Source organism: Euprymna scolopes, chromosome 23 (assembly GCF_053919585.1).
Source record: "Euprymna scolopes isolate OS-2025 chromosome 23, ASM5391958v1, whole genome shotgun sequence".
Lineage (NCBI taxonomy): Eukaryota > Metazoa > Mollusca > Cephalopoda > Sepiida > Sepiolidae > Euprymna > Euprymna scolopes.
In genome coordinates, this window is record NC_136504.1 from 13,032,351 (window position 1) to 13,057,693 (window position 25,343).

Consider the following 25,343-nt stretch of genomic DNA (forward strand, 5'->3'; position numbering starts at 1 on the left):
AATTAAATTTTGAATATAGACTTTTGTCATTGATTCTTTTTTTTTTCTTTTTTTTTTACATAGGCGTCACCACTAATCAAGGTCGATCGGCCACTCAAGGATAAGGGTTAAAGAGTGTAGAGTAGTCAAAAGGATAATATAATAATCGATAGTAATGGAAGTTCGGTAAATTTGTTAACTTAAGTGGAACGGCTCATCAGAAACTTGTTCACGTTGGACTTGAAGACAAACATATTATAGACAGCTGGAAAGCAGGAAAACGGAAGACAATTCCACAGGCGTGCAGTTCTAAGAAAGAAGCTTTGATCATGGAATCTATGTTTAGGTTTAGGCACAGATAAAGAGTGGGGAAAATTATTGATAGTGTTTTCAGCTAGTCTAGTGTTTCTTGTGAAAGTTTGGCGAGGGGGGACCATAGACTGAAGCTCAGTCGAACACTTTCCATGAAAATAACGATAAAGCAGAGACAAACTCGCAACATCTCTTCTGTGAGATAGAGGTTTCAGCGAAGAGAAAAGGACATCTCCCACCAGGCCACAAAGTCTATTTTGAACTCTATCAAGGCAGGACAAGTCTTTTCTAGCAGCTCCTGCCCAGATGTGGCAACAGTATTCCATCCTTGGACGTATCTGGCTCTTATATAGATAGAGACTTGCATTGAGCTTCTTAAATAAGGATTGGAATCTATAAAAAGGAAATAAAAGTGAATAAAGAATATTTCCACAGAAATATTATATACAGGGTGTCCAAATAAAATGTATATACTCTTTAAATGACCATAAAACCAACATTTATTATAAGAAAAATAAGTTTCATATATCAAAATACTGTGAACAAATATAGAAATCAGCTAATTATCGAAAGTGCTCAATTTATTGGCCATTGTGGTCCATGAACAGCTGACAATGCTCACTGACTGAATCGAAAACGTTCCTAATCAATTCAATTGGTATGTTGACATCTTTTTTCAATGGTTGCTTTCAACTCATTCATTGTAGCTGGTTTTGTGGTGTGAACCTTGTGTCAAGCATATCCCCACTCCCGCCCCCAAAAAAGAGAAAACTCCAGGGGGGGGGGTCAAATCCGGTGAGCGTAGACAATACTCGATACTTCCTCTTCATCCTAACTATCCGTTTCGCAGGTGACTATCAAGATATGTTCTTACGTCATGATGATAATGGGGAAGTGCTATTCTTTATTCCTAAATATCTCTTGGGAACGTGGAATAGGCGTATTCATGTAGCAAGTTGAGATAATTTAAAGAGTGTATACATTTTATTGGGGCACCCTATATATATATATATATATATATATATATATATATATATATATATATATATATATATATGTGTGAAGTATACATCATATATGACCATATATGATTACTTCCTATGTGAGGTCGTTATATATGACGTCATAGCAAAACGTTTTAAAATGAGGGAGGGGGACAAAAACGATTCCCGGGCAATGCAAAATAGATTATAGTTATTCATAATAAACGTTCAAATTGCAAAATCTTTTTTGTTGTTAAATCGTTCAAATTCCAAGTTGTCCGAGTTTTGGGTCATTCAAATTCTAACTTTTCACTGTATATAACTCATCTCCATTCTATAACAAACACTAAAATTTCATTTATTCATTTAATACTAGCAGGACCTGTGGAAATTCTACAGCGGCATCTTTCATATGTAATACATTGCTATTGGCCATTCCGTGGACGTTCAGCGTGAATGGAGACTCTACGATATTATTGTAACCCTTTTGTTAAAACTGTAAAAGTATTTATCTAAGTAATATGGTTAATCTAGTGTCAGAATTTATTTGATTATTACGGTTTATCTCCATAGTATTATTATACCATCTTTAGGCAGAACAGATACTACCCTTGGATCCGAGCCAGAAGACCAAGAAGGTATATTTTAGTTTCACGTACAGCCCAAAAGCGACATTATTTATTTTATTTGTACATAGCTTCTTCGGTGATTGGAAGATCCCATTTATTAAAAAGGAGGACAGTGTGACGAGCATGTATAAAAACGCACAAAAATTATATGCCAATGTCTTAAGTCGGGCCTACCTATGGCGAAAATGAGTTCGTCCAAAGGCTATAAAAAAAAAATAAAATAAAAAATAAAAAAAACGATAACAGTCATTCAGAGGAGTGACTCAGAAGGTTACATGTCGTGTTGAGTTATTGCGTTTGGGATCGTGGTGAATCGTCAGAGGTGTTCATGTTAGAATTGACGGTGTTGTTAGGGATTGTGTCATGTGGACGAAATTGTTCGGAACTGTACTGCTACGTGTGATATTTCTCTCTCTCTCTCTCTCTCTCTCTCTCTCTCTCTCTCTCTCTCTTCCCTTGTGAAGCAAGAGATAGAAAGCATGATAACATACTACGAACATTAAATTATCGTATCTATATACTAATTTAATGTGGATGGTATGTTACCACCTTCTATCCTCCTTTTTGATAAATTGGGATATCCCAATTGAATAATTTATAATCTAGAAACCGTGACACACGTACGTATGTTGAAGGTATTACGATATTAATATATGGATTACTTTTACCTCATTCATGGGTCAGATGTTTTCTGATATTTCACAAGATCACTCTAGTTCTTATAATTCAGCAGTTTCCAATATATTATACCAAATGGTTCGATCATTCTACCGCTCTAGTAGATATCTCACTACCGATGTAATTGTCTACCTGCATAAGAGCCAAGTACGTTCTAGAATGGAGTACTGTTCCTACATCTGGACAGGAGCTGCTAGAAGCAGCTTATCCTGCCTTGAGTTCAAAATAGACTTTGTAGCCTAGCAGGAGATGCCTGCAACCTCTTTCTCACAGAAGAAACGTTGCGAGCCTGTCTATATTGTTATTTTCATGGTCAGTGCTCGACTGAGCTCCAATCTATTGTCACTCTTACCAAACTTTCACAAAAAACACCCGTCTAGCTGAAACAACTATCAATAATTTACCACACTCTTTATCTATGCCTAGACCTACACGTAGATTCCATGAACAAAGATTCTTTCTTAAAATTGAACGCCTGTGGAACTCTCTTCTGTTTGCCTGCTTTCCAGCTGACTACAATATTTCGTCTTCAAGTCCAACGTAAACAAGTTCTTGATGAGCCATCTCCTTAAGGAATCCAATTTATCAAATTTCCACTACTAACGATTATTATGATATTGTCTCATTGACTACTGTACACTCATTAACCCTTATCCTCGAGTGGTCTTCAGGCCTTGATAAGTGGTGGCTCCTTTGTAAAAAAAAAAAAAAGGTTAATACTGAAAAACATAAATTTGCATGAAATTTCTTCCATTTTTTCCCCCTCTATTTCTTTACTCGCAACAACTGTGTTTTCTTATTGCAAATATAATCCCACGCAATTCACTGAGAAACCTTTCAGAAACAAAATAGAGTCGACAGAAGATTAACTTTCTCGTCTCACCTTTATCATCTTTGCGCTGCTTTTCGTCTAGGGTTTTCCTTAGATGGCTTAAAGATTATCCTCTTTCTTAGCCTAATCTGCAACGGATTAACACTTGTAGGTGAATTTCAGTTATCAGCCGTCAGACTTCGGACTGGTACGCACACATAAACCTGTGTGACGTCACCGTTTTCATCAGGCGTTTTCGATAATAATTGATTGAATTTTTTTCTTTTTTTTCTACTCATTTTCACTCCAAACAAGACATATCGCAAATTGGATGTAAGGGTCTACTTTTTAGGATCATATCTAACAGAGGACTGTGAGGAGTTGAGCAGCGAGATGGCTGCTCACATTACATTATAAACTTCTGCAGGTTAGTACAATCAAGGAAGCAGGAAACAAGGAAGGAATTCCAAAGTCTAGCAGTCCGAGGGAAAAAACTATTAAAACAGAAGGCTTACCGACATCTAGGGACCTCAACAGAAAAGGGGTGAATTTTGCTTGTCGGATTAGTCAGGAGTATGTACGTCAAGGAGATGGGGGGGACAAGTGCTTAGAGTTCATCAGAGCACATTTCATAAAAGTAATTTAGTTCTTTCTGTTTGTATTTTCCTAACATTACTTGTGCATCTTTTAACCATAATTGTAGTCAGTTTTATTTATTTTGTAAGAACTAATAATTATGGCTGCTAAGATCGAACCTACATCCTTTGCTGAATTGACTACTAAAATATAGACGTTTTGTCTTATTGTTTTGTTTTATGGCAAGTCAGTCTTTGGGGGGGGGTTATTTAATGCTATTTCTTGTAATTTTAGTAAAAGTTTATATGGTTTCAATTCTTAATATTTTCAAATATTTATTCATCATGTGGATCGTTCATCCCCCCCCCCAAAAAAAAAAGTTTCAGAAGCATGAAAGTTTTAAATCACAGTAAGATTGATAGACCAAGGAAAACTTGGAAGTAAGTGATTGGACAAAGTGGAATTTGTGAGAATTAGATAGTGAGTTTGTGAAATATCAGGAAGCGTCTGATCCCTTGAATAATGGAAAAGTGACGTTAAATGAAGATATGAAGTTTATTTGATTTATGACACGTCAATCTTTGGGAATGGGGTATTTAAAGCAAACTGTTTTTAGTAAAAGCATTTTATGTTTCTTAAATGTTCAGGTGAGTATTGATAATTTACAATTAAAAAATGTGCATATATATTAGTGATGAGACGATTCGAATATTATTCCCGATTCTGATACAATTACCAATTCCGTATTAAATTCCTGATTTCGATACAATTACAAAATCCGATTCCAATTTTTTTATCAATCTTTAAATATTTAACTATAAATGGTAAAAATCACATGTTAAATGTGCTTATATTTTCAAAAACATACAAACACACTTGTGAGAGGAGGGGGGGGGGTGACCTATAGATTTTAGTTTTACTGGTAGTTTAAAATCAATAAATATTTATTATTTTACTATTACTATCAGCAATGAAAGATTTTGTTTTAAACAAAATCAAATAAGAAAAGATAATTAAAAGGATCATTTTTTGACATCGGAAAATAAGTACATTTTTTACAATTTTTCCGATTCAAATATCCCAAAAAGTTCCAATTTTTCAGATTCCTAACACTAGTGTTTGTATGTATATTTATTCAACTACAGGGGTGAAATAGCAAACGTATGCATACACAAAATAAACTTTACCTTTGGATAATAACACACACCCACACATACACATGAGTAAACAACAACAATAACAAACATGATAATCATATATATATATATATGTATATATATATATATATATATATATATATATATAAGTAATTAATAAGTACATACATAAACAAACACATAAATAAATAAATAAAAAACACATAAATACAAAAACAAACACATAAATAAACAAACACGCACATAACCAAACACATAAACAAGCACATAACCAAACACATAACACAGCACATAACCAAACACATAAACAAACACATAAACAAATACATAAGCAAACACATAAACAAACACATAACCAAACACATAAACAAATACATAACCAAACACATAAACAAACACATAACCAAACACATAAACAAGCACATAAACAAACACATAAACAAACACATAACCAAATACATAAACAAACACATAACCAAACACATAACCAAGCACATAAACAAACACATAACCAAATACATAAACAAACACATAAACAAACACATAAACAAATACATAAACAAGCACATAAACAAACACATAAACAAACACATAAACAAACACATAACCAAATACATAAACAAACACATAACCATATACATAAACAAGCACATAACCAAATACATAAACAAACACATAACCAAACACATAACCAAGCACATAAACAAACACATAACCAAATACATAAACAAACACATAAACAAACACATAAACAAATACATAAACAAGCACATAAACAAACACATAAACAAACACATAACCAAATACATAAACAAACACATAAACAAACACATAAACAAATACATAAACAAACACATAACCATATACATAAACAAGCACATAACCATATACATAAACAAGCACATAAACAAACACATAACCAAACACATAAACAAGCACATAACCAAGAACATAACCAAATACATAAACAAACACATAAACAAACACATAACCAAGCATATAAACAAACACATAACCAAATACATAAACAAACACATAACCAAACACATAACCAAACACATAAACAAGCACATAAACAAACACATAAACAAACACATAAACAAACACATAACCAAATACATAAACAAACACATAACCAAATACATAAACAAACACATAAACAAACACATAAACAAGCATATAAACAAACACATAACCAAATACATAAACAAACACATAACCAAATACATAAACAAACACATAACCAAACACATAAACAAACACATAAACAAACACATAAACAAACACATAAACAAACACATAACCAAATACATAAACAAACACATAACCAAATACATAAACAAACACATAAACAAACACATAACCAAGCATATAAACAAACACATAACCAAATACATAAACAAACACATAACCAAACACATAAACAAACACATAAACAAGCACATAAACAAACACATAAACAAACACATAAACAAACACATAACCAAATACATAAACAAACACATAACGAAGCACATAAACAAACACATAACCATATACATAAACAAGCACATAACCGAATACATAAACAAGCACATAACCAAGCACATAAACAAGCACATAAACAAATAAATAAACAATTACATTATGAAAATCAGGAATAAACGCATAAATAAACATATAAACAAATACATAAAGAAACACATAAATAGACAAACACATAAACAATTACAAAAACAAATACATAAACACAAAACAACCACATAAATAGATAAACACATAAATAATTACATAAACAAATAAACAACCACCTAAACAAATAAATAAATAAACAAACACATAAACAAATACAAAAACAAATACATAAACAAAAACAGTAGTATTAAAAAATGTAAGTGAAAAACATAAGGATTAAAATTAGGTAGTTTTCCCACATAAAGAAAAATATCCTGATCCCCTCCAAAAAGTACAAAGAAACAGGGGAATGAGAGGTCAAGTATGGGAGTATATATATCTATAAAAGTGAACGTGTCTGTGTGTGTACATTTTCCTACGCAATAACTCTGTCAATTTTTAGGCTACAGACTCGAAATTTGATATACAGGGCACTGAGATTTGGGAAAATCTATGTGATCGGTTTTCAGACAGAAATTTGGCTGTTAAGGGGGTCAAAGTTCAACGATTTGACCTTTGAGAACTTTACCAAACTCCTCCGACAATTTTGGGTTTAAACACTTGAAATTTTAGATATAGGTTCCTTGGACATGGATCTAACTTAATAATTGTCGGAGGAGTTTGGTAGAGTTGAAGAGGAAGATATTAATGTTTTTAGCCAATTTTTCGAAATTTGTCGTATGAAAGGTCGCACTTGTACCTATTTTACAAGTACTTTAATGGAATGTGCTCTGAGGAAATCGTTACACTTGTGCCCCTTCAATGTAAATAACCCGACAAACCATACAAGCAGTAAAATCTCACCCTTTCATTGCAGATGTCCTTAAATGCAGGAAAGCTTCTACTTTAATAATTAATTCCCTCGAACTGCCAGACTTTGGATTTTGTCCCTGTTTCCTTCAGAAATGCATTAAATGTCACGCGAACAGATATCTCATTGCTCCACTCTCTACCTAGAATGTTCCTGTAGACATATGTTGGCAAAAGTGTGTTGATTCTGATGAAGCTTTTTTTTATCAATGAATTTTTGTTTGAGCCGAGATATGTTCATCTGAATTTAAAAGTTAAAAACCGCAAGAACTTTCTTGTTAACCTACTAAAATAAATAAAAATATTTTTTCTATTCCATAACTGATTTTCATTTCAAATATTATTGAAAAACTAGAGGGACCCCTAGATATTCCAATTATATTTTTTATTTGTTGCATATTGCTGTCATGCTTAAAGTAAGGTTCTTTCAATTGACAACGCAAACTCTGCAATATTATTGTACTATCGTTGTTCCAACTGAAACCTATGTACTCTGGTTAATGTAGAATAAACCATCATAACCAGATATGTTTTCAAAGCCCTTATCAGAGTTTGTGACATATTTCCATTCTACAGACGTCTCACATGAACATAGATCCAGCAATAGAGTACCATCTTTGAACAGAACAGATACGACACTTGGCCCTCGCTTGAATGCCAAGTGTGTATTGTTTTTGTTCAAGTTTCATGATTTGCTAAAACGGGGACAACAAATAACATTTAAAGAATTACATTTTCCATCTTCAATCCTATCTTTTTCTTTTTAATGTATTAACAAGTCACTGCTTATCAAGGCCTATAGACCACTTGAGGATAAAGATTAATGGGTTTGTCTGATGAACAGTGAGATAACATTGTACGGATTGATAATGATGGGCAGAATTTGATTATTTAAGAGAACAGCTCAACAAGAATTTTTTAATATTAGACTTGAAAACGACCATGTTGTAGTCAGCATGGAAGCAGCTTTGTGGTATTGTGTTCTACATATTTAAAAAAAAAAAAAAAAAAAGAGTGTCGGTGATAACGTACATACAAACATGCATTATTTTTTATGAAGTTTTCAATCTGTGAACTACGTATAAATTTGACATTTTTTTAATGTTTAAAAAATCCATTAAATGCACTGAATCGAACCATGGGTCGGCATAAAAAAAATAAATATAATTATAAATAAAATAGCCGGAATGTGGAATGTCTTTGGAATGTTCAAATAGCTTCGGCCCCCCCCCCCACCCACAAAAAAAAATCAAGCTGTGATGAAATTAGGTCGTTATATTAAAAAAAAAAAAAGATCCTCATAATTGTGTTAATTTTTTTTTTTTTTTTTTTTTTTACATTTATATCATTGTTAAAAAGTAATTAATGACCTATTCGATCATAGGAAAGGATTGCATCATGGATAAAATTGCCGATTTTTATTTCATGTTACACTAGTTGGATTCAGAGACGTGCAGGGGGGGTGCTAGGAGTGCCCAAGCACCTGCCCCTTTGACGCCTGTTTTAAAAGTGCCCTTTACAGAGGAATGTATTATAGGCGTGTGCCTCATCGAGATAGTGTTCATTACTATATTTTTTGCCGTTTTTTTTTTTTTTTTTCACTTGAGCACCTGCCCTGAAAAAGTCCTCTGCATGTCACTGGTTGTATCTATCTGGCGTTGCCCGGGACGCTAGGAAGACATTTTAGTTTTAATCGAAAATTAATAAAATCTTTCCCTATTGTCACTTATTCTGTTTTTAGCTTATCTCATATCCAACAATGTTTTTTCTCCCAAACTGCATTACCTTCAAACACAAACTCCTTACACACTAGTCACAATACTTCAAGCAAACAACAGCAAACTCCTTTTTTTAATTTTTATTTATCTACATATTTTTAAACTTAAGTAAAAAAAAAAAAAAAAAAAAAAAAAAACTATTATATTCTTCAATTTAAAAGGAGCTATAGCCTTTGCTTGTTTTTATTCTCAGGTGATTATTTAAAAATGTATCATTTGTTGTCGGATTTGCATGAAATAATTTTTAAATAAATTTTAGCTAAGTACGTTATTATATTGCTAATAACATGGTACAACAATAACGAATAAAAATTCTTTTGTTAGAAGCAAAGTTTGATTAGTCAGCTTAAATGCTATTTGGCTCTGACTTTTGAAAATCTGGCAAGATAACATTATATATTAGATATCACAAAATAATTAATTTAACTTAAACGTTCTTAAAATCGTAGAACCCCTAATAAGTAATACTTTTGCTTTCCTTATTTTGTCCTTTAGTCCTCACATTCCACGACAGAGATGCACTCAAAATTAATGTTTTTGTTCAGAGCATAATTGAACCATGATACTTGACTTTTGCATTTTAAACTTTAATGCAAACTATTATATAAAAATAATTTTATAAAATCACCAGTAGGTTCTCTACAGTGTAATGTAGACTATACTTTATTGTGGACTAAGTCACTGTTGGGAAGCATATGAAGCTTTCTCCCGGTGACTGCAGTGGGTCCCTGACTAGAGCAGACAATCAAGCAATTCGATTGAAAAATGGACAATTTCACTGATTTCATTGTCAATAAAAGTATTGAAAATTAGGAACATTAGTTGATCCTCATTCAGTTCCGGGCAACGTGGGGTCACCATGCTAGTTTGATATAATATGATCTTTCTTAGCTAAAAGAAAGATTTAAATCATGCGTGATGGTTGTGCATCCAAACAGTGCCACATAATTGTGGGTGTGCCCCAGGGGTCAATACTTAGGCCTTTATTATTCTTGAGTTTCATAAACAATCTATCTGGTATAATCTATATTATAGTTCTCATTGTCCGTCTGTTTATACTATTTTTTCTCAGAAACTACTGGCCCAATCTGTCTGGAATTTTGTGAGGTGCAGCGAACTAAGTATTAGGATATCCGTTCAATGCAGAGTAAGGGATTTATAGAAGTTGATATTTAATGCAAAAATGAGCACAAATTTAACCATATTCAAGCATACATTTTGCATAAAACACTAATTCTAAGTCAACAGTTTATAACTTTTATTTGTTAAACACAAAAAGTCTAGTAGGAAATATTAGTATATTAGTATTAGTATTAATATTAATATTATTAATATTAATATTATTAATATTAATATTAGTATTAATATTAGTATTAATATTAATATTATTAATATTAATATTAATATTATTAATATTAATATTATTAATATTAATATTAATATTAATATTAGTATTAATATTAATATTATTAATATTAATATTAGTATTAACATTAGTATTAATATTAGTATTAACATTAGTATTAATATTATTAATATTAATATTATTAATATTAATATTAGTATTAACATTAATATTAATATTATTAATATTAATATTATTAATATTAATATTAGTATTAATATTAGTATTAATATTAATATTATTAATATTAATATTAGTATTAACATTAGTATTAATATTAGTATTAATATTAGCTGAAGAAAACTTTCATGTCACATCTTGAAGGAATATTGTTGTTCAGCGAGAAGATTGTTTTTGTTTTTTTTTTGTTTTTTTTGTGTTTTGTTTTTTCAAGGTGATGAGTTATCATTAAAGTGATTAATAATCCCAAGGTTTTAACGAAGAACGCGAGAAAACTTATGGGGTGATAATTTTACAGGTCAGTTCTTTTGAAAAAGTTCTTAGAAATTGGTAACACAGAAGCAAATTGCCCAGCTATAGGGAAAATAAAATTCTTTAAGTCTTTTGGTATAAAGTTTGAGGAGGACAGGGGTTAATTCGGAAGAGGATTTTTTTTTTATTACTCTAGCAAGGTTAAGATCTAGTCCATATGCTTGGGAGATGCCAAGTTTTAGGGGCTTTTTTTAATCATATCCTGGACATTGATCAGATCATCGAGTGCAGTTTCCATTCTTTATTAATTTGTTATTTCACGTGAAATTTGATAGAACTTCTTTGCTTTTAAATTTTTTAGATGAGGATTGATAATTTGTATTATTTTAATTATTCGGACTAATGATCTCATACTACGTCTTATTTTCACGTTTAAATCGATGTAACCTGCAACCTTTTTTCAAGTGCAACTTGTCAAGCTCAAATTTTTCTGCTGAAATCAAGAATGTTTCTATCGAACTCAGAAATCTGCATGAAATTTCAAACAGAACTCTTTATTTAATTTATAGGGGTAGCTTGCTCTTGCTCCGTCAGCCATGCCAAGATTGCTGGAAACATGGTTGGATCACTCTAACACTCCAGTATACATCTAACTGCTGATGCAATTCTCTATCTGTATAAGAACCAGGTACGCCCTAAAATGGAGTATGGTTGCCACATCTGGGCAGGAGCTGCTCAACACACCCCATCCAACTTTGATAGAGTTCAAAACTGGCATCAAAACTTAATAGGTGATGCCCCTTTCTCTTCCCTGCCACCTCTTTTCCACAGAAGAGACATTGTGAGCCTGTCTCTGCTCTATCATTATTTTCATAGCAAGTGCTCGACTGAACTCCAATCTATGATTCCCCCTTGCCAAACTTTCACAAAAATACTCGACTAGCTACAACCACTATATACAATTTCCCCACTCTGTATCTGTGCCTAAATCTAAACGTAGATTCCATGAACAAAGCTTCTTTCCCAGAACTGCCCAACTGTGGAACATTGTTCCATTGGCCTACTTCCCAGTTGAATACAACATAGTAGTCTTCAAATCCAATATAAACAAGTTCTTGTTGAGCCATCCCCTTCATTAATCCAATTCTACCCAATTTACACTGTTAATGATTAGGGCTATGACAACAGAATATTCTTTTCATTGTTTTGATTCTCGAGTATATATCTGACACAGTTAATCAACCGAGAACCACATCACTCTATATAAAAGCATATAAGATATAAACAGATACACACTTGAGAGTCAAAACAATGAAAAGAATATGTTGTTGTCTTAGCTCTATTAATGATTACTATACTACCACTTTACATTCATTACCCTTATCCTCGAGTGGCCTTCAGGCGTTAATAAGTGAAGTAAGTAAAAAAAAAAGTCATTCACAATCATATTCTTAGTATCACCTACACTGAGGATTGAACCTTTAACCTCCAGAAGAGTGTCACTTACAACTGAATTTTACCTAGTACTTTATCCATTATGCCATGGGTCATCAGTGCAGACAATGCAACGAATACAATTGAAAATTACTTAAACTGGGTGACAGAACGAGAGCATGCTACCCCCGTGGTTTGAACAAAAGGTTACATACATATTGCACTGCTCAACAGATAGATTCTAAGTTCGACGATATACACCTGAAAAAGATTGGAGGTTACATCGGCCGAAACGCTGTGAAAATAACACTCAAGATGAGAATAGTAGTTGTAATAATTCGAATAATACAAAGTATTGAATTCCTTCAAAATTATTTGAATATCTTAAATCTTAGATAATAAAAATGGGTTTGTTTTACAATCCACAGAGATTCGAAAAAGTGGTCCAAAAATCAGATATACAACAAATGTTACCAAAAGAAAGATAAGTTACTCTTCTACCTTGTGGGATAAGTTTTTAGTGTTTTTATTTAATGTAAAATGTTGATTCGATTTGAAAAGCAAGAAGTGTCGAGCGTTACACAAGAAAAAAATGGCCGCATAGTATCTCTTCTGTCTACGCAATAAGTTAAAATTTGTTGCACAAGCACAAGAAAAATGGCCGCGTGGTATCTTACTCTTAGAAACCCACCCAATAAATGTCACTGGAACATTTATTGGTTGGGTTTCTAACCGTATTTTGTATATTTTTTAAATCATTGTCGAGATTTCATAGACATGAGATACCATTTTCCTTGTGCTTATGTAACGTTCGACATTACTTGTTTTTCAAACCGAATAAGCATTTTACATTAAATAAAACCACTAAAACTTATCCAGGTAGGTAGAAGAGTAACTCATCCTGCCTTTGGTAGCATTTATTTGTTATATATTTGTTTTTTGACTACTTTTTCAAATCTCTGTGCATTGTAAAACAAACCCCCCAAAACTTCTTTTGTTTCTTCTTGTTTTCTTTCTTAGCGATAATCCTGCGAGTAAGCAACACGCGACACGCCTTGTTGCACAATGGCTTTCGTTGAGGATTTGCTGTACATGCCTACAAGGTTCAACCCACCGCCATGTCTAAGCGAGCGATGTCGGGATATATTCCCAGAATTTGTGGCTTTTGTGATCATCCCTGCCGCCGTTCTCCTCCTTGTCGTGCTATTCCTCAGTTGCCTCATGTGCTGCGGACGCGTTGGCACGTAAGTATCTCAGCTCAACTCACCATCGTAGAACAGAAACAAAAATACCAAGTAGCCAGCATGCAAACAAAACTCTAAAACTGTACAGTACGGTATTGATGTAAGGGAGATAACTCTCGTTGACTAAGTTTTTTGCGGTTTTTTTTTTGTTTTGTTTTTGTTTTTGTTTTTCAAAAAATTTAGGGCGCTAATTGTTTAATAAAAATGTTGATAAAACAATAATAGGGTTTTAACTCCAACGCGCGCCAAAGTTTTAACCCCACCCTATATGTGAAACGATGTAACTGTAATTTAATAACTTTTTTACCATTTAATATTATCATCCTAACTTTTTTACCATTTAATATTATCATGCTAACTTTTTTGCCATTTAATATTATCATCCTAACTTTTTTGCCATTTAATATTATCATCCTAACTTTTTTGCCATTTAATATTATCATCCTAACTTTTTTATCATTTAATATTATCATCCTAACTTTTTACCATTTAATATTATCATCCTAACTTTTTTACCATTTAATATTAGCATCCTAACTTTTTTACAATTTAATATTATCATCCTAACTTTTTTGCCATTTAATATTATCATCCTAACTTTTTTACCATTTAATATTATCATCCTAACTTTTTTACCATTTAATATTATCATGCTAACTTTTTTGCCATTTAATATTATCATCCTAACTTTTTTGCCATTTAATATTATCATCCTAACTTTTTTGCCATTTAATATTATCATCCTAACTTTTTTATCATTTAATATTATCATCCTAACTTTTTACCATTTAATATTATCATCCTAACTTTTTTACCATTTAATATTAGCATCCTAACTTTTTTACAATTTAATATTATCATCCTAACTTTTTTGCCATTTAATATTATCATCCTAACTTTTTTACCATTTAATATTATCATCCTAACTTTTTTATCATTTAATATTATCATCCTAACTTTTTACCATTTAATATTATCATCCTAACTTTTTTACCATTTAATATTAGCATCCTAACTTTTTTACAATTTAATATTATCATCCTAACTTTTTTACCATTTAATATTATCATCCTAACTTTTTTACCATTTAATATTATCATCCTAACTTTTTTACCATTTAATATTATCATCCTAACTTTTTTGCCATTTAATATTATCATCCTAACTTTTTTACCATTTAATATTAGCATCCTAACTTTTTTACCATTTAATATTATCATCCTAACTTTTTTATCATTTAATATTATCATCCTAACTTTTTTGCCATTTAATATTATCATCCTAACTTTTTTACCATTTAATATTATCATCCTAACTTTTTTATCATTTAATATTATCATCCTAACTTTTTTACCATTTAATATTAGCATCCTAACTTTTTTATCATTTAATATTATCATCCTAACTTTTTTACCATTTAATATTATCATCCAAACTTTTTTGCCATTTAATATTAGCATCCTAACTTTTTTACCATTTAATATTAGCATCCTAACGTTTTACCATTTAATATTATCATCCTAACTTTTTTACCATTTAATATTAGCATCCTAACTTTTTTACAATTTAATATTATAATCCTAACTTTTTTACCATTTAATATTATCATCCTAACTTTTTTACCATTTAATATTAGCATCCTAACTTTTTTACCATTTAATATTATCATCCTAACTTTTTTATCATTTAATATTATCATCCTAACTTTTTTGCCATTTAATATTATCATCCTAACTTTTTTACCATTTAATATTAGCATCCTAACTTTTTTACCATTTAATATTATCATCCTAACTTTTTTATCATTTAATATTATCATCCTAACTTTTTTGCCATTTAATATTATCATCCTAACTTTTTTACCATTTAATATTAGCATCCTAACTTTTTTACCATTTAATATTATCATCCTAACTTTTTTACCATTTAATATTATCATCCTAACTTTTTTACCATTTAATATTATCATCCTAACTTTTTTGCCATTTAATATTATCATCCTAACTTTTTTACCATTTAATATTAGCATCCTAACTTTTTTATCATTTAATATTATCATCCTAACTTTTTTACCATTTAATATTATCATCCTAACGTTTTTATCATTTAATATTATCATCCTAACTTTTTTGCCATTTAATATTATCATCCTAACTTTTTTACCATTTAATATTATCATCCTAACTTTTTTAGCATTTAATATTATCATCCTAACTTTTTTACCATTTAATATTATCATCCTAACTTTTTTATCATTTAATATTATCATCCTAACTTTTTTGCCATTTAATATTATCATCCTAACTTTTTTACCATTTAATATTATCATCCTAACTTTTTTGCCATTTAATATTATCATCCTAACTTTTTTACCATTTAATATTATCATCCTAACTTTTTTACCATTTAATATTATCATCCTAACTTTTTTACCATTTAATATTATCATCCTAACTTTTTTATCATTTAATATTATCATCCTAACTTTTTTGCCATTTAATATTATCATCCTAACTTTTTTACCATTTAATATTATCATCCTAACTTTTTTACCATTTAATATTATCATCCTAACTTTTTTGCCATTTAATATTATCATCCTAACTTTTTTACCATTTAATATTAGCATCCTAACTTTTTTAGCATTTAATATTATCATCCTAACTTTTTTACCATTTAATATTACCATCCTAACTTTTTTGTCATTTAATATTATCATCCTAACTTTTTTACCATTTAATATTATCATCCTAACTTTTTTACCATTTAATATTATCATCCTAACTTTTGTACAATTTTATATTATCATCCTAACTTTTTTACCATTTAATATTATCATCCTAACTTTTTTACCATTTAATATTATCATCCTAACTTTTTTACCATTTAATATTATCATCCTAACTTTTTTAACATTTAATATTATCATCCTAACTTTTTTGCCATTTAATATTATCATCCTAACTTTTTTACCATTTAATATTATCATCCTAACTTTTTTACCATTTAATATTATCATCCTAACTTTTTTACCATTTAATATTAGCATCCTAACTTTTTTACCATTTAATATTATCATCCTAACTTTTTTATCATTTAATATTATCATCCTAACTTTTTTGCCATTTAATATTATCATCCTAACTTTTTTACCATTTAATATTAGCATCCTAACTTTTTTACCATTTAATATTATCATCCTAACTTTTTTACCATTTAATATTATCATCCTAACTTTTTTACCATTTAATATTATCATCCTAACTTTTTTGCCATTTAATATTATCATCCTAACTTTTTTACCATTTAATATTATCATCCTAACTTTTTTATCATTTAATATTATCATCCTAACTTTTTTACCATTTAATATTATCATCCTAACGTTTTTATCATTTAATATTATCATCCTAACTTTTTTGCCATTTAATATTATCATCCTAACTTTTTTACCATTTAATATTAGCATCCTAACTTTTTTACCATTTAATATTATCATCCTAACTTTTTTACCATTTAATATTAGCATCCTAACTTTTTTACCATTTAATATTATCATCCTAACTTTTTTACCATTTAATATTATCATCCTAACTTTTTTATCATTTAATATTATCATCCTAACTTTTTTGCCATTTAATATTATCATCCTAACTTTTTTGTCATTTAATATTATCATCCTAACTTTTTTACCATTTAATATTATCATCCTAACTTTTTTACCATTTAATATTATCATCCTAACTTTTGTACAATTTAATATTATCATCCTAACTTTTTTACCATTTAATATTATCATCCTAACTTTTTTACCATTTAATATTATCATCCTAACTTTTTTACCATTTAATATTATCATCCTAACTTTTTTAACATTTAATATTATCATCCTAACTTTTTTGCCATTTAATATTATCATCCTAACTTTTTTACCATTTAATATTATCATCCTAACTTTTTTACCATTTAATATTATCATCCTAACTTTTGTACAATTTAATATTATCATCCTAACTTTTTTACCATTTAATATTATCATCCTAACTTTTTTACCATTTAATATTATCATCCTAACTTTTTTACCATTTAATATTATCATCCTAACTTTTTTAACATTTAATATTATCATCCTAACTTTTTTGCCATTTAATATTATCATCCTAACTTTTTTACCATTTAATATTATCATCCTAACTTTTTTGCCATTTAATATTATCATCCTAACTTTTTTACCATTTAATATTATCATCCTAAAATTTTTGCCATTTAATATTACCATCCTAACTTTTTTACCATTTAATATTATCATCCTAACTTTTTTGCCATTTAATATTAGCATCCTAACTTTTTTACCATTTAATATTATCATCCTAACTTTTTTACCATTTAATATTATCATCCTAACTTTTTTGCCATTTAATATTATCATCCTAACTTTTTTACCATTTAATATTATCATCCTAACTTTTTTGCCATTTAATATTATCATCCTAACTTTTTTGCCATTTAATATTATCATCCTAACTTTTTTGCCATTTAATATTATCATCCTAACTTTTTTGCCATTTAATATTATCATCCTAACTTTTTTGCCATTTAATATTATCATCCTAACTTTTTTACCATTTAATATTATCATCCTAACTTTTTTACCATTTAATATTATTATCCTAACTTTTTTGCCATTTAATATTATCATCCTAACTTTTTTACCATTTAATATTAGCATCCTAACTTTTTTACCATTTAATATTATCATCCTAACTTTTTTGCCATTTAATATTATCATCCTAACTTTTTTGCCATTTAATATTATCATCCTAACTTTTTTGCCATTTAATATTATCATCCTAACTTTTTTATCATTTAATATTATCATCCTAACTTTTTTACCATTTAATATTATCATCCTAACTTTTTTATCATTTAATATTACCATCCTAACTTTTTTAGCATTTAATATTAGCATCCTAACTTTTTTACCATTTAATATTATCATCCTAACTTTTTTGCCATTTAATATTATCATCCTAACTTTTTTGCCATTTAATATTATCATCCTAACTTTTTTAGCATTTAATATTATCATCCTAACTTTTTTAGCATTTAATATTAGCATCCTAACTTTTTTACCATTTAATATTATCATCCTAACTTTTTTACCATTTAATATTAGCATCCTAACTTTTTTACCATTTAATATTATCATCCTAACTTTTTTACCATTTAATATTATCATCCTAACTTTTTTGCCATTTAATATTATCATCCTAACTTTTTTGCCATTTAATATTATCATCCTAACTTTTTTGCCATTTAATATTATCATCCTAACTTTTTTGCCATTTAATATTATCATCCTAACTTTTTTGCCATTTAATATTAGCATCCTTACTTTTTTACCATTTAATATTATCATCCTAACTTTTTTACAATTTAATATTAGCATCCTAACTTTTTTACCATTTAATATTATCATCCTAACTTTTTTACCATTTAATATTATCATCCTAACTTTTTTAACATTTAATATTAGCATCCTAACTTTTTTACCATTTAATATTATCATCCTAACTTTTTTACCATTTAATATTATCATCCTAACTTTTTTGCCATTTAATATTATCATCCTAACTTTTTTGCCATTTAATATTATCATCCTAACTTTTTTGCCATTTAATATTATCATCCTAACTTTTTTGCCATTTAATATTATCATCCTAACTTTTTTGCCATTTAATATTATCATCCTAACTTTTTTGCCATTTAATATTATCATCCTAACTTTTTTGCCATTTAATATTAGCATCCTTACTTTTTTACCATTTAATATTATCATCCTAACTTTTTTACAATTTAATATTAGCATCCTAACTTTTTTACCATTTAATATTATCATCCTAACTTTTTTACCATTTAATATTATCATCCTAACTTTTTTACCATTTAATATTAGCATCCTAACTTTTTTACCATTTAATATTATCACTCTAACTTTTTTAGCATTTAATATTATCATCCTAACTTTTTTGCCATTTAATATTATCATCCTAACTTTTTTGCCATTTAATATTATCATCCTAACTTTTTTGCCATTTAATATTATCATCCTAACTTTTTTGCCATTTAATATTATCATCCTAACTTTTTTGCCATTTAATATTATCATCCTAACTTTTTTGCCATTTAATATTATCATCCTAACTTTTTTGCCATTTAATATTATCATCCTAACTTTTTTGCCATTTAATATTATCATCCTAACTTTTTTACCATTTAATATTAGCATCCTAACTTTTTTACCATTTAATATTATCATCCTAACTTTTTTAGCATTTAATATTAGCATCCTAACTTTTTTACCATTTAATATTATCATCCTAACTTTTTTGCCATTTAATATTATCATCCTAACTTTTTTGCCATTTAATATTATCATCCTAACTTTTTTAGCATTTAATATTATCATCCTAACTTTTTTAGCATTTAATATTAGCATCCTAACTTTTTTACCATTTAAATTTATCATCCTAACTTTTTTGCCATTTAATATTATCATCCTAACTTTTTTACCATTTAATATTATCATCCTAACTTTTTTAGCATTTAATATTAGCATCCTAACTTTTTTACCATTTAATATTATCATCCTAACTTTTTTGCCATTTAATATTATCATCCTAACTTTTTTACCATTTAATATTATCATCCTAACTTTTTTTCCATTTAATATTATCATCCTAACTTTTTTGCCATTTAATATTATCATCCTAACTTTTTTGCCATTTAATATTATCATCCTAACTTTTTTGCCATTTAATATTAGCATCCTAACTTTTTTACCATTTAATATTATCATCCTAACTTTTTTACAATTTAATATTAGCATCCTAACTTTTTTACCATTTAATATTAGCATCCTAACTTTTTTACCATTTAATATTAGCATCCTAACTTTTTTACCATTTAATATTATCATCCTTACTTTTTTACCATTTAATATTATCATTCTAACTTTTTTACCATTTAATATTATCATCCTAACTTTTTTAGCATTTAATATTAGCATCCTAACTTTTTTACCATTTAATATTATCATCCTAACTTTTTTGCCATTTAATATTATCATCCTAACTTTTTTGCCATTTAATATTATCATCCTAACTTTTTTAGCATTTAATATTATCATCCTAACTTTTTTAGCATTTAATATTAGCATCCTAACTTTTTTACCATTTAATATTATCATCCTAACTTTTTTGCCATTTAATATTATCATCCTTACTTTTTTACCATTTAATATTATCATCCTAACTTTTTTAGCATTTAATATTAGCATCCTAACTTTTTTACCATTTAATATTATCATCCTAACTTTTTTGCCATTTAATATTATCATCCTAACTTTTTTACCATTTAATATTATCATCCTAACTTTTTTGCCATTTAATATTATCATCCTAACTTTTTTGCCATTTAATATTATCATCCTAACTTTTTTGCCATTTAATATTATCATCCTAACTTTTTTGCCATTTAATATTATCATCCTAACTTTTTTGCCATTTAATATTATCATCCTAACTTTTTTACCATTTAATATTATCATCCTAACTTTTTTACCATTTAATATTATTATCCTAACTTTTTTGCCATTTAATATTATCATCCTAACTTTTTTACCATTTAATATTATCATCCTAACTTTTTTACCATTTAATATTATCATCCTAACTTTTTTACCATTTAATATTAGCATCCTAACTTTTTTACCATTTAATATTATCATCCTAACTTTTTTGCCATTTAATATTATCATCCTAACTTTTTTGCCATTTAATATTATCATCCTAACTTTTTTGCCATTTAATATTATCATCCTAACTTTTTTATCATTTAATATTATCATCCTAACTTTTTTACCATTTAATATTATCATCCTAACTTTTTTAGCATTTAATATTAGCATCCTAACTTTTTTACCATTTAATATTATCATCCTAACTTTTTTACAATTTAATATTATCATCCTAACTTTTTTACCATTTAATATTATCATCCTAACTTTTTTACCATTTAATATTATCATCCTAACTTTTTTGCCATTTAATATTATCATCCTAACTTATTTGCCATTTAATATTATCATCCTAACTTTTTTGCCATTTAATATTATCATCCTAACTTTTTTACCATTTAATATTATCATCCTAACGTTTTTGCCATTTAATATTATCATCCTAACTTTTTTACCATTTAATAGAAGCTACTAATATTTTTTTTACAGCATACAAAAAAAATGAAAATGCGAGACAAAAATCGTATTTACATTATCAACGTTTTAAAACATCGTTCATATGTTTTTGAATCTGTAGACATACCCACGTTTTAAAATCTTGCAAAAATCAAATAATAGTCATATTTTCCTTAAATTTTCAATATTTATTCATTATTAAATAAACTTATATAATAATAGTAGGTTTCGTTAAACATATTAGAGGAAATATTTTTTTTAGATGTTCTACCCCTCTCTAAATTTCATGTTAGGAAAATTAAACAAAATAAATGTAAGTCGATAAAAATTTCGACATTTTTTTTAAAGATGAAAAGATCAAATGATTTTTAAAATAGTTATTTTTATATATATAAAAAATCCTGTTATTTATTTCACTTACCTAAAAGTTGTAAACAAAATTGGACATAAAATCAATATTACTCTGTTAAAAAGAAAGCAACAATTTTTTAACATTTTTTTTCTCGGTAATCTAATTATTTGAGTTACAACAAACAAAAAAACAGAATTCTGAAAAATAATTATTTTTAAAAAGCTTTAAATGATATTGAATTTAAATATTACGTGATGTGAAGTTAAGCAAAGATTTTTTTTATAACAGTTTTCCGATATTAAAAAAAAATATTCATATAATAGAATATATGACTCTTGAAATAATAAAAATTGCAAATCCAAAATTGGCCTAAAACAAATTTGTTTGGATTTTATTATATAAATTGATAGAGTGATCCTTATTTTATTTTTTTTTTTTTTTTGCGCCTATTTTTTAAAAGTATGGAGACCTGTAAGCAACATTATCTTTAGATACATAAGTGTTAACAGAAGACATTAAAATTAATTTTATTTTATTATCTCTCATCTGTGTAGTTCGTTAATAAAAATCTTTGTTTTACAAAAGGTAAGTCTTCTATTGTTTTTTATCCATAGCAAAAAAAACTTTGCTTCCATTAACCATTATAGTGTCAATGACCATCTATAGAAATTGACACACACACACACGAAATGATGACGTTGCTGTTAATGTATACAATGCTGACGTTTTACACAACTCTGTGGAGATACCTACAGAGTTTTCATGTACTTTTTGTCTCCTTGTTTCTACTTTTGTTTTTTACTCGCTCACAGGCCCCTATTCCGAATCCATACTAGTGGATCGGCATCAGTGGACTTTTTTATTTACCAAACAAGTTATTAACAATTTTTTTTTTTTTTAATGTTCAACATATCTCAAACTGATATAAATTATTACGCAATAAAATAACTAAATTAAAACAAAAATCATTTTTCTTATTTCGAATTATTTAATGAAGTAAAAATTACATTTTTTACAGGACAATAATTCATCTAGTCTGGTGCAGCATCCAGTTTCATGCACCATTCCTTGTAAAAGCCAGTGTTTGTTATAATCATACCAAGGAGATTTTATTTAGGCCACAAATATTCTATGTTATTTTTTAATATTTAATCATGGGGGGGTCCTCATGCCAGGTTGTCCTGACAACCCCCTGTACTTTAGAAGATAGTGTCTAGTAGGCATTCAAGTTCTCTACAGGAATCATTCAAATTCTCTCCTTTTTTATGTCTCCTTATGAAGATTAAAATCAAGACGCAATGATACTAAACCTTATGCTTAGAATACTTATTCTAATTTGGATCAAAATCTCAAATTAGAGCTCAGACGAGCACTTGCCATGAAAATAACAACAGAGCAGAGACAAGCTTGCAACGTCTCTTTTATGGGAAAGAGGTTGCAGAGAATAGAAAAGGGTATCACTTACTAGGTTTCGAATCTGGTTTTGAACTTTATCAAGACAGGATAGGGTGTGCGGAGCAGCTACTGCCTAGATGTGGCAACAGTTGTAGAATAGTTGAGATAATAGTCATTTGACAGAGAAACACTAAGGAAAACGTGGGAGATAAGTGCTAGGAATGGATTTGAGAGAAAGAGGGATAAAAGAAATCCTGGCAAAGATAGGTTAGTTCAAAAGTCCATTTCTTAAAGCCACTCAATACATGTTAGTCTGTGAAATATAAGTTCAACCGATAGTAGTGATCAGTTTATGGATTCAATTTTTTTTTAATTTATTAAATTTTTTATTTATTTTTAGTTTAAATTCACAAATTATTTATTTTGTGCCCCCTCCCCAATCAATATTATTTAAACATTACAGAGCAAAAATGATCATAATGCTCGGGGAGCAGCCGTCAACATCAGTAATGATACAACAAGAAGGTGTCCAACCCCAGCAACTGGGAACAGAAATCGTGCAGTAGTAGTTATATGTTGTTAAATATTCAAAGTTCTAAAAACATGAATGTTACTTTGAAAGAAAAATGAATATCTCTATCATAGTCTGTCTAGTTATAGTCAGCTAACATACTTCCTAATTTCTTGCGGAGAACTACTGGAAGCAGTGACAAGGCAAATCAGTTTCTTCACTTTTATTATGTATTGGATACTTTTTTTTATGATGTTTGCAGTTTTTTAATTTTCATTTCAATAATTTCATTTGTTATTTTGATTTCAATAATTTTATTTTTATACTTTCATAAACATATATTTATTATATAAATTCAAATAAAAACTTATTCTTAAAATTTAAAACAAAAAATGTATTCATAGAATTTCCTAAACATATATTTCTTATAAAATTTCAAATGAAATACAAACTTTTATTTTTTAAATTTGCTATTAAAAGTGCAAATAAAGAATAATTAAATGCGCTTAAAAATGCATTCATTTCTTGTTTTAAAAAAAAAATTAATAAATAAAAATCCAATTATGGGCGCACAAAAGAAATTAATAAATTTCAAAGGAACAAAGATTTTACAAAATATGCCAACGCAAATTCTGCGAGGAAGAAAACTTTAAATGTGTTTTTTACAGCGGACGTAGTTGAAAGCATACCACGTGACAAAGACGTTCACTTTTTAACCAATCAATGCTCAAAGAAAGACTTAATTTTTCAAATCTTTTTCCCAACTCGCTCGGAAGTCTCTCAAAAAATATATAAACGATAAGCGAACTCTTCTCATCCTCTTTTCTCTTTCTCTTTCTCTTTTTCTTTCTTTTTTCTCTTTTCTCTATCTTTTTCCTCTTTTCTCTTTCTCTTTTCTCTTTCTTTTTTCTCTTTTCTCTTTCTCTTTTCTCTTTCTCTTTTCTCTTTCT

At 28.4% G+C, this 25,343-nt stretch overlaps 1 protein-coding gene across 4 annotated transcripts in view; it reads left to right on the top strand.

Moving 5' to 3' along the window:
* The window catches only part of LOC145245760 (uncharacterized), a 66,008-nt gene that overhangs the window by 29,873 nt on the left and 10,792 nt on the right, over window positions 1-25,343 (top strand). For all 4 annotated transcript variants that reach the window (XM_080107363.1, XM_080107366.1, XM_080107365.1 and 1 more), the window contains exon 2: window positions 13,658-13,881. In XM_080107363.1, coding sequence (XP_079963489.1) covers window positions 13,703-13,881 — 179 coding nt within the window. In that variant the 5' untranslated portion in view covers window positions 13,658-13,702. The remainder of the gene's footprint in view (window positions 1-13,657; window positions 13,882-25,343) is intronic.